This window comes from Macrosteles quadrilineatus, unplaced genomic scaffold, assembly GCF_028750875.1.
Source record: "Macrosteles quadrilineatus isolate MER2022 unplaced genomic scaffold, UCM_ALF_1.0 Scaffold_4__1_contigs__length_99947679, whole genome shotgun sequence".
NCBI classification, from domain to species: domain Eukaryota; kingdom Metazoa; phylum Arthropoda; class Insecta; order Hemiptera; family Cicadellidae; genus Macrosteles; species Macrosteles quadrilineatus.
The window spans coordinates 87,847,008-87,859,150 of record NW_026542597.1 but is presented as its reverse complement, the minus strand read 5'-3'; the positions used below and the strand labels follow the sequence as shown (position 1 = coordinate 87,859,150).

Below are 12,143 nucleotides of genomic sequence, written 5' to 3'. Positions count from 1 at the left end.
AGTAATTGTTACTTGATTATAATAAAACACACATAACGACAGATTTGGATTTGTATTAAATAGTTCGGATGTTTAATATTTCCTGTTTCTTATTCCATTTAATACAAATTTTCAACAACATTTTTATGCTATTAACATTTTGCACTCTGGTTGTGTTATAGTTATGTAATATAGTATAAAGGTACTGTTTATACATTTTGTTGGGGTTCTATTGGTTCCCTGATTTCTTGCATACGCCACTCCTACTTTGCTGGCCTACTTTATATTTTTTTCTTTTATTCGTCATTGACGTTTGACGTTGGTTTGGTTGTTACTGGAACAGCTGTTGAGTTCGGAGCGGAGAATAGATAGAGAGGCTCAGCTCAGCTCAAAAAGAGAATGGAGATGATGATGATGCCATGCCATGACGATTTCTAATTTTTCTGTTCTGTTCTGTTCTGTTGAACACTGACGCGAGTTCGTAGAAGTTGTGTCGTGTCGCCGCGCCGCGAGTGTTGTTATGGTGTTTAGTGAGTGAAATGATAAATGAGCTGCCTTCATAAAATTTTATAAATAATTGGCGTTCCTGTGGTAAACCTTAAAATATTTACAGTAGCCTAGTTAGTTTGTCAGTAAAAAAATTCAAAATGTTTAGTTGGCTCAATAAGGACGATAAAAATCGACCAGAACTTTTTGATAATGTAACAGAAGGACTCAAAAAGATCTATAGGACTAAACTGTTACCATTAGAAGAGGCTTATCAGTTTCATGATTTTCATTCCCCCAAGTTAGACGATCCCGATTTCGATGCAAAGCCTATGATATTGCTTGTCGGGCAATATTCGACTGGTAAAACCACATTTATAAAGTATTTGCTAGAACGTGACTTCCCTGGAATAAGGATAGGGCCAGAACCAACTACTGACAGGTTTATTGCTGTTATGTATGATGAGAAAGAGGGTGTTATCCCAGGAAATGCCTTAGTTGTAGACCCTAAGAAACAATTCAAACCCCTAGCTAAATTTGGAAATGCATTTCTAAACCGTTTCCAATGTTCCCTTGTAAGTTCTCCTGTACTTAAAGGAATTTCCATTGTCGATACCCCAGGTATTTTATCTGGTGAAAAGCAAAGAGTGGATCGTGGGTATGACTTCACTGGTGTTCTTGAATGGTTTGCGGAAAGAGTTGATAGGATCATTCTGTTGTTTGATGCGCACAAATTGGACATATCTGATGAGTTCAGAAGATCAATTGAAGCCCTAAGAGGTCATGACGACAAAATCAGAATTGTTTTGAACAAAGCGGACATGATTGACCACCAACAGCTTATGAGGGTTTATGGTGCCTTAATGTGGTCTCTAGGGAAAGTTCTTCAAACTCCAGAAGTTGCTAGAGTGTACATTGGATCATTTTGGGACCAGCCTCTGAGATACGATGGGAACAGAAGGTAAGATTTATTTTTTAAGCAGAGGACACACGTCGGGCAACCGTACGTGGATTAAGTTAGGCGTCCGGCAGTTTACGGGCATAACCTAACCTACTTAACCCTCCGAGTGTCACGCGTCAAAAAAAAGACGCACAACACACTTTGTGTAGGGTCACGCGTCGTTTTTAAGACGCACAAACATCGTTTACGGCGAAGGCTCTATGACTGACTGAATCGGATTGAACTGGATCGAGTTAGGTATCGTTCTTTCCGTAATATTCTAAGCTTTCTCCAGAGGTCTGTCTCTAAGCGCTATTCATTTTAGTTCCGAAAATATTGTAGCAGACAGCTGACTGAGCTGACGTGCGTGTATTTGTAAACAGCTAGGTTACCCTCGGACCGATGACTGATGTGTTTTATTACGTTTATCATTGTTTTAGTGTTAAAAATCAAAAGTAGTGATATACGTGGTGCATTGTATAAGAAGATTTAAGTGGTTTTGAAGTGCTGGTTGATGATCCTGAAGATCGCTGATGTAAATTATCAGCCAGATTCCTAGCTATGGTTAGGCTATGCATTCTTAGCTATACGCTATGTACTGAAATCTGTTTTTTGCCCATAACTTATTCATTTGCAAATCTACTTCCTTATATTATTATATATTTGTAATCCTCATAAAATTTAGAACAAAGTGGCTATTTTCAAATATTTACAGGCTTATAATTTATACAATTTCATTGAGCGCGAACTTATTTTTTTTTTTGAAAATTTTTGAAATTATATTTTTTTTACCTAAAAATTTTTTTTTGAAACAATGTTCCTTATGTTTTTTATATAATATTAAAGCCCATGATTTTCCAAACAAAATGGTATATAGAACATTAGAATTAACATTGTTTTAAGCTTCTCAGATCCGTTTTAATAAAACCTTGCAAATGCGCCAAAAATAGGTGGACATCAAGGCCTAAACTATGGACACTTGGAGGGCTAACTAACCAAACTTACTGATAGGGAAAAAATTGAATAAAGGTTAGGCCTAAATTCTGTTCATAAAATAAAATTATAAGTTAAATGCCTCGAGTTTTAACAAAAGATGTAGGGACAGTTAAGAAGAAATCACGTTCCAAGTTTTAAGCAAAATCTTTGACTAAAAGTTAGTGTCAGCGTTGATATTCGATCTGGATTCCACTTGACATCAGTCGAGTACCTACATCCTCTATCCACTACACCACGAACACCGATGGCTGCACTTCGTATTGTTGCGGTAATGGTGTTCAGGGCCCCCACAACGGGGTGACGTCACTGCCGGACGCCTAATCTACGTCCGGTTACCGTCTGTGTATCTTCTGCGTATTTTTTAATTAAAGGGTGAATTTCTAGATTAAGTTTTAAGGCCACAGAATATTTTTTGGCCATTATTTAGCATGTGTACATTGGGATATGATGTAATTTTTAGATGTTTAATTAGGTAGCCGTGCAATTAAATAATGAATATTAAGCTTCAGTTTTGTTGAGTTAGGCTATTCAGCTATTTGTGGTTTGGACGAGTCCAAGTACTAGCAGCAACTAAAACAGAAAAGGGGAGGAAGGTTTGTGGAGTGGAAACAGCTGTTAGTTGTTTACATCCGATCTTCAAGTACAAACAAAACCAAACACAGACGACGAGAAAGCAAAATCAGAATTACAATTAGGCAACAATAATTTGATTTGTAAAAACAGACTCTGATGGCGTTTAGAAAATATCGTAGTACCGTAGCTCAACTATGATAACTTACTTCAACTATTAATCACATCAATCTTAATCATAAAAAAATTGAATTTAGCCTATTCTTGAAAAATACAAGTTGGCGTAATAGAGCCTATGCCACTGCCACTTCAATAACAACACGTGATCGTCCTCATTTCAACCCTCACAACGTGCCATAGTGCATAGGCTAATCCCATAAGTGCACAATTCCACAGTGCCTTAAAGTGAAAAAGTGCCACAGTGCATAATTTCATGTAGGCCTAGGCCCTATCAGCAACTCACACTATTAAATGAGTACCCTGCGGACCGAGCTTTGCTCGGGGAAAATAATTAGTTTACTCTGAAAGCAGTTTAATATTGCAGATACATTACCGGTAATACACTCCCAAACTCCACACTGCTCACCTTTACTACTTCCTTCACCACTCCCTACGTCGTGGACCTGTTTGCCCTCCCTTCCCATAGCATATTAGGATTGCAGATACCTTAATCTAATCGTCATAAACAGTTCCAACACTCCGGACTGCTCACATTTACTACTTCCTTCACCACTTCCTACGTGGCGGACCTGTTTCCCTCCCTTCTCAGAGCATTTTAGGTTTGTAGATACCTTCTAATCGTCATAAAAAGTTCCCACACTCCGGACAGCTCGCCTTTACTACTTCCTTCACCACTTCCTACGTCGCGGACCTATTTCCCTCCCTTCCCATAGCATTTTAGGATTGCAGATACCTTACTCTAATCGTTAAAAAATTCCCACACTCAGGACAGCTCACCTTCACTACTTCCTCCACCACTTCCCACGTCGTGGACCTGTTTCCCTCCCTTCCCATAGCATTTTAGGATTTTAGATACCTTAACCTAATCCTCATTAACAGTTCCCACACTCCGGACAGCTCGCCTTTACTACTTCCTTCACCACTTCCTACGTCGCAGACCTGTTTTTCTTCCTTCTCGTTGCATTTTAAGATTGTAGATACCTTAATCTATTTCGTCATATACCTACAGTTTCCACACTCCGGACTGCTCGCCTTTACTATTTCCTTCACCACTTCCTACGTCGCGGACCTGTTTCCCTCCCTTTCCATAGCATTTTAGGATTGCAGATACCTTAACCTAATCCTCATTAACAGTTCCCACACTCCGGACAGCTCGCCTTTACTACTTCCTTCACCACTTCCTACGTCGCAGACCTGTTTTCCTTCCTTCTCGTTGCATTTTAAGATTGTAGATACCTTAATCTATTTCGTCATATACAGTTTCCACTCTCTGGACCGCTCACCTTTACTACTTTCTTTAACACTTCCTCGGGTCGCGGACCTGTTTCCCTCCCTTCCCATAGCATTTTCGGATATGCAGATACCTTAATCTAATCGTCATAAACAGTTCCCACACTCCACACGGCTAGCCTTTACTACAATCATAGATAAAAAAGTCCTGCTACAATGTATCGAGTAATCTTTAGTATATAACCTTTGCTCAATAGTAACAACTGATGTTTTTCCTTTTGTACCGTACTGTATTTTGTAATTTGCTAGTATACTGTGGATAGAGAACTTACAAGAAATTTGTTTACTTTTTCCTTGTTGGTTATTTAATCCAGCCAAAATGGTTACTTAGCAACCCATAAGACTAATGTTTAAAAAATGTGACTTTCAGTTTCATTTTTCTACATAATTAGATTTTTGTTGGCAGTTCTAACTGCAGTAAACTCGTTTTTAGGTCAGGAATATAAACTATTTACAACATTTGAAGAAAATCGTCGGAACTATTTTCGAGATCTTTGTGCAAGCAAGCAAGCATACATACAAGCAAACATTGCTCATATTAGAGTAGGCTATAGGATATTAGCCTAATAATGAAACTCCAACAATAAGACATGTGCTTGGTAGCAATATTTTCTTTACGCATAAGTTATTGTTAGAAAGACATTTCCCGTCTCAGATGTGCAGAATCCCTTATAAATTAAAATAGGCTCAAAAATAAGCACAACTAAAGAATAAAAAAATTTAGAAAAATTAACATGTACCTTGTGGGTTACCATGCTGGTGAGGAAATAACAACAGTTAACCCTTTGAGTGCCAACGTCCGGGGAACCGGACGTTTTTAAAACGAGCCAAAAGTGCTGACGTCCGGCTGACCGGACGTTTCGTAATGATCGAACAGTTGTCATAACAACCGAATGGATACTCGGATTCTTTTAACCCATATATTAACATTGAGTCGAAAGTTACTAGATGCGATACATCGATTTTCGTTGGTCGAAATATCGAAAATTTGATTTTTACAAAATCTTAACCTAAAAATCGCCAGATCGCGCTCGGCATTTTTAGCGCGACCTTCGGGAAAAATCATCGGCATTTTTTGAGCGTTACTTTTATTTCTCGCCTGGCACTCTAAGGGTTTTTATATAACACATAAACAGTTAAAATCAAAACAACTGGAAGGAATTCCAATCACATGTTTTTTTTTTTACCTAGTGTGGGGTGAAAATATAAAAGTCTTAACTTATACATTAGGCCTAGACCTACATATTTTTGGTTGAGTTAAAAAACAACGACTGGACGACCTCTAGCAATCATTAGGTAGGTATTCTGAAGTCGTGTGCATTATTTACATACCGGTAATTAACTACTATTAACTTATCTCCTTTTTCTTAAGTAATGATGATAGATGCGTCACAAATAAACCCAAAACATGGTAAAGTCAGATACTTTCAGTGGAATAAATTGTAATTGTAGGTAGGCCTAGTTAAAGTCACATTAATTGATGGTTTTCTAATCTATTGTAATACAATACTTAGGCTACAGAACTTATTGTTAAAATTAAAAATACGGTACAAGCAACCATTTTGATACGAGACAGGGTGATTTTATTTATATAACCTCTCAATAAATAACTTATTCTTGAGTAACATCCTGTGGAATTTAGCGTATTGTTCCCATCGCCTATTGTGGAAGCGGAAATGTTGAGATTCCTAGAAAGCGACAGTTAAACCAAACTGCTCTCAAAACAAGGTCGGTTAAAACAAACTGTAATATTTTACAAGTAAGGGTCTACTGTGATAATAACTTTGTAGCCTGCAGGCGTTTTGACACTTCTGAGGATCTAATTCGGATGTCAAAAGCCACTTAGTGGTCCCCCCTTTTAAAACTCCTACTCCCAAGGAAACATGTGGGCTCAAGGTCAAGTTCAGTGCATTTCTAGTTCATTCAGCTTCCTTGTTACTTATACAATGACTGCCATCTATTACAAATGTGCAGTAGGTTTGCTGGTACCAGCCAAAAAGCTTAAAATATTACCAAACATATTAACATAGGCCTATTCGCTACCGATAGTTATCGTCTAATTCAATGCCCTAACCTGTGGGCCAGATTTTCCTTTTGGACCAAGCTTATTGAACTAAACATAGGACTCCCCACAGGGTACCACAGACCAATCTTTTTTAGGTTACCTATTCGTTTTTCTCAATCAATAAAATCAATTCAAATCAAATCAATAGATCAATTAGGGTCTAAATAATATTTATGTTACATGACCTAAATTGCAAAAAAAAAAAAAAAAAAAATTCAATCAAGTAGACTATCAACAAGTAAATTAGTTTTGTCCTCAACTTTAGTTGACATCGGTCCATTGCAAAGGCTACTTTGTTGTATGTATCTATGTGGCCTATTTAAATCCATTAGCAGTATGTTGATCTTTATCCATGAAATTAAACACACAAAATGTTATAATAAACACACACCAACTCACTTGAAAAGGACTGGGTCGACTAGAACTAACGCATTGAGACTGTAGAAATTCATGCCTAAAACTTCTGCCAGTTGTACAGAAAAAATCACCCATATAGAAACCACAAACCATTGTTAGCTACGTTAACAGCTGTGTCTAAGGAATATGTCGGCCTTAGTCACTAACAAGACTACGTAAGATTGCGCCACTCATCCAACACTCATCTCCATTCATACTTGGCTTAAAATACCTATTTTGTATGGTCACCATTTCAATGAAAAGTATTAAAGAATGGTTTATCTTGTGCATAGCCTATTTCATAACCATAGTTTATTTTAGGCCTATGTATTAGTTACTACTTCATAAACATACTTTCTGTTTACAGATTGTTTGAAGATGAAGAACAGGACTTGTTCAAAGACATGCAGTCACTGCCTCGCAACGCAGCTCTGCGTAAACTCAACGACCTTATCAAGAGAGCGCGACTAGCCAAGGTAGGCCTAGTTACAGAATTAATTGCTAATCTATTTCAGTAGGCCTAATTTATTAACTTAAAATAATTTTGTTTGGTTATTAGAAACAATTGTTTAATTAATGATAATCTGGCAATCATATTATTGTCTCATTGGATATTAAGGCTTCAGCAAATCAGTGCAATTGAAAAACAACTTTTATTCACATTTTAAGAACAGCGTTAGTTTAAAATTTAGTAATTTTTCCTTTATAAACATAGGGTATAATGAATACAAAACAACATTGATGTAGGCCTAATAACTATTGTCTTTTATTAGGTTCATTTTTGTCATAGAAATCTTATTTTAAATTGGCCTAGTTATTTTAACAATTTAGACTTTTTATTCCAACTGCATTGTTAATACAATGTCAAGTTTGAATATTTCTTTATCGATAGTTTGTTGATAACTACACAGCTTTGAAAAAAACTCATTAAATTTAATTAACCTTTTATTGTGATTTATTTTTTTGGAATTAAATTTAGTTGTAACCCCTGAAACTCACTGAGTGACTTTAGATCCTGGTATGCTAGGAATGCCACTAGTGCAAGGTGCAGGGAAAGCCATTCCAAGTATATCCTAGACTTGGCTACTTTCTAGGCTCCTAGAGTCTATTTTCAGAGTTAACTGTCAAGGCCATTACTGTTGACATGTGATTCAGGCTTAGGCGTAACTGGTTTATTATTGTCTTCGTGAGGGTGAATGTCCATTGGGAAATTTGCGGGGTTATGAATCAGTTCGTCGCAAGTAGGTTAGATTTTATCAGTGGGCGGAGTGATTCAGGTGATTTAGATCAATTGTTGTTTGAAAATATTTGGAAGTTTTGATTTTTTCCAAAATGTAGGACATTGACTTAAGATAATTAAGCTGATATTCTTTCTACAATGACTTTCATGCTTTACTGCCTTCCGTATGTAACTTTACGTTTACCATGTAAACAGACCGTCTGGCAAATAAAGAAAATGTGAAACCCATAAACTATTCTCTATAGTAAATTTCTTTCTTTGAAAACAATCTACAATCGGTACAAGCCGTACACTGATAAGATATCAAGAAAGTATTTTCAATAATTATTACACAAGGGTTTACAGTTGGTTGGGTCTTAATAAACAATGATTCCCATTAGTGAAATTCTTTTAAGATTAAGATCATTATCTTATTTTCTCTAAGATTCTTTATCTTAAAATGATCACGTTTTTTCTGCGATCGCGCAAGACGATAATGTCTACATGGCCGCTGAAGATGTTCACAATTTTGCCGCAATCATGGACGACAATGACGTTTTGTGACCACGGCATTCAATGATGATATCTACACAGCCGCGGAAGATGTTCATGATTTTGACACGATTGCAGAAGACGACAATGACAATAGTGATATAGTAATCATTTTGTTTGCAAGAGTGGTAGTGCTGGTAACAACTGGCGAGTAGTCGTGGTCGACACCGAATCGAATACGGATAACCGATATCGAACGGCAATAACGCTCTAGCGGCAGATCGCAATACCTTTCTTTGACAGTCTATATTTACTCTATTGTCTATGGTTCTAAACATCTCCCGAGGGTTAAAGTGGAGCTTTCACATTATTTCAAACTGGTTGGATCAGTTTTAATTCAGGCTAGTATTTACTAGGTCACTATAGATGAGAGAACTCATAACCAAAAACTTATAATTCTACATGAATTTGAACAAATTGTATTTTTGGTCTCCTAAAACAAATAGTTCTATATAGCCTATACCGATGTCCGAAAAAGAACTCCCTAGTTCAAAAAATGCCTCACAATAGTATTAGTTTAAATGTAATGAGTAATAATCCTTTGGTGCTGTAGAGTATTTGTAAGTTTTAGTTTCGTACGTTGGCAATTAGTTTGGTACATCTGTTTGATCTTGAGTGTAGTTTTGGTAATGAATAATAATAAAAATATTTAAAAAATTAGAAAAATTGCTTGAATATTTGCATGGCCACAAATGGTTTGCATATTGATGTGTACTAGTGTTAAAAACTTTTATTTCATTACCTTTCATTTAATGTGTCAGCCATTGTATAATTTGTTTATTGTACAATAGATAAATACAATTTTTAACTAGGGAGTTCTTTTTCTGACACCCTGTTTAATATGAATCTGATCAAATGGTGTTTTTGGCCTTTGGAGACATACACATGAAAAAGTAAATCTTTACCGGGTCTAGATCTTCACGAGACCTACGGCAGTAGCTTATTCCCAACATGGAAAAATTTGCTAAAAGTAGGTCACTACTACAACTTTTATACCTCTTTGAAACATTTATTTTATGAGTTGATACCCTTTTAAAGGATCATACAAGACATTTTTTATCGCTAAGAACATAATACGTTTGTGTGGATTGTCCTTGACTTGTAGCCAACTAGGGTATAATTGTTATTCATTGTGTGCAGTTGGAAGAGTGCAATTTGAAACTTGATCTTGTACATTGAGGCGAGCAATTTCACACTTCCTCTGACTGATTTGTGATTTATGTGTCTGTGTTGGTCGAACGACCCTCAACTCTTTTGTATGAAGCTAACAAGTCTGGTTAACACTTCTTCAATAATTTTTTAATTTAAGAGCTAGGCCCTATACAGTTTTTTCCGACTTGATGAAATTAATCCATACCCATACAAGTGTGTCTCTAAAGTCAATCCTACAATCACAAGATGATTGTATTTGTGTGGCAATAATTTTCAACAAATTGGTAAAATACACATTTTACATTATTTGCAAGTAGTAGAAAAATAGTTTGCTTTATCAAGTAGGTGGGCTGTTATGCTGTTAAATACATCAGCGATAAACAACGGTTTTATATTTCTAAAAAACAATAGGGCCCAACTAGGTTCAGCAATTGAAATCCAATTTGAATGCACCATTTTCATTCATAACTCAACTAGAATAACTTATTATTCTTAAAAAATTAGCAAAAGCTAATTAATTGACTACCTATCGAGGTTATGATTAAATAAGTTTAAATCTCAATTTATTGGAATGCAAAAAAATAAATAAATAAGAACCATTTTTGTAATATTCTTTTTCAATGCATGTTTAAATTTACTTTCAAGTTTTGTAAGCGATAAATGTTAACACTAAACTAAACTGTTTTGAAAAAAGAAAAATGTATCCAAAAGCCACGTCTGTTTTCTGTTGACGGAACGATACTCCTGAAATCCAGGAACTATTGAGTCCCCTAGGATGAGGAAGTGAGCTGTATCAGATGGGAAATTTGCCGCTCTAGTCGTAATAAGCTGTGTAGCAATCAGCTGTTAGTCAGGTGTTGCTGGCCCAGCTGACCTACTTTGCTTATCTGCTTGTGCTTACTTTATATAGAATCACTTGGGCTATTTACACTAATTGTGTTTTTTTACTGTGGACGTGGCTAAATTTGTTTTACCTTAATTGTTATTCTTTGATTGCTATACCTTGTTTTGGTTTAAACATTTGAATACCCTGCCACAGAAAGCCTGCAGACTAAGCGAATTTCCATTTATGTATGATTGTATTTTCACTGAAAATATCTGTTTAAAAATGTAAATTTGTTTCCCTATTTAAATAACATTAGTTTAATAAGTACTTGTTTGCTGTTACAGGGGATGTAATAAAGTAGTTTTTTAATATGGAATAGACACATTTTCAAATTCGATTAAGATATGTTCATAAGCAAGCAAACTACCACAGTTTACTTATTCACCATGGGGATAACATAGAATTATTTTCAATTGACAGGTTTTTAAGCATGACAATGCTTGGTTACCTTTGACTCTTTAGAACAGTCAATAACACTTTCCTTGCATAAACCTTAAGTTGATGGTTAACCTGAGCTCAAAAGGTTAAAAGTTCCAAAGAATAAAATACTTGTGAAAGCAATTATTCTTAGAAGGCCTGGACGTTTCCTCGCTATTCAGATTTTCAAATTGACTTCTTGTCTTCAATCGTCTGTTACTGAGAATTTCAAACCAAAAGTCTTCAATTGCACGTTGTTGAGATAACAGTACAGTCTGTCAGTCAAACTCAAGTGATCGTCTACACTGTTGACCTGTATACTACAGACCAATTAAGACTGACGGCTGCATTAAACACTGATATTACTGACTGACATGGCGTCATGCACTTTACTTATCTCGTATCGTAACTGCTCGCTCAGTGGTTTTCCGAAACATTAACCGTGTTTGATGATAGGAATATGGTTCTGGAACATGGTTAATTATTTTGTCACACTCTTATTCTTGTAATAAAGTAGTGTGTGTGTTTTGTATATTGATAGTTAACAAGGACTGATTGTATTTTTTTTTTTCATTTTTGGTTACCTAATTTTTTTATAGTAGCTTAATTGTCATTTTGGGAAATTACAACCCCTTAAGGGAAAGTAGTCAAATTTTGTCAACTTTAATGATAGGGAATGCATGCCAAATCAACAAACAATTTGAACATTGACCTCTCAGATTTGGCTGAAATTTTGTTTAGGAATTCTATCCACCAAAACTAGTTATATAAAATTTGCATTTTTCTGAATTTCGGGTTTGAGTTTTGAAGATTTAAAAAATACAAAAAATGTCTGTTTTTGGCTGATTTAGGATTGTTAAAAAATTCTAGCATACCACCAAACGAGTTCAAACTTTCGCCATTGTTTTTCCTCTAAAAATTTCCTCTAATTTTATTACAGTATAACCTTTTTACAAAAATCTTGAAAATTAAACAAAATACCCTGTGCAGCATACCTGCAGCCTAAGGTAATTTC

The 12,143-nt window shown here is 35.7% G+C and overlaps 1 protein-coding gene across 4 annotated transcripts in view; it reads left to right on the top strand.

The window, feature by feature from the left end:
* Positions 1-356: 356 nt before the first annotated feature.
* LOC128991813 (EH domain-containing protein 3) overlaps positions 357-12,143 on the top strand; it is a 37,712-nt gene continuing 25,925 nt past the window's right edge. For 2 of the 4 annotated variants that reach the window (XM_054415009.1, XM_054415010.1), the window contains exons 1-2: positions 358-1,426; positions 7,270-7,378. In XM_054415009.1, coding sequence (XP_054270984.1) covers positions 627-1,426; positions 7,270-7,378 — 909 coding nt within the window. In that variant the 5' untranslated portion in view covers positions 358-626. Of the gene's footprint in view, positions 1,427-7,269; positions 7,379-12,143 lie in introns of all 4 variants that reach the window. The other 2 variants (XM_054415008.1, XM_054415011.1) reach the window with 2 other exon arrangements.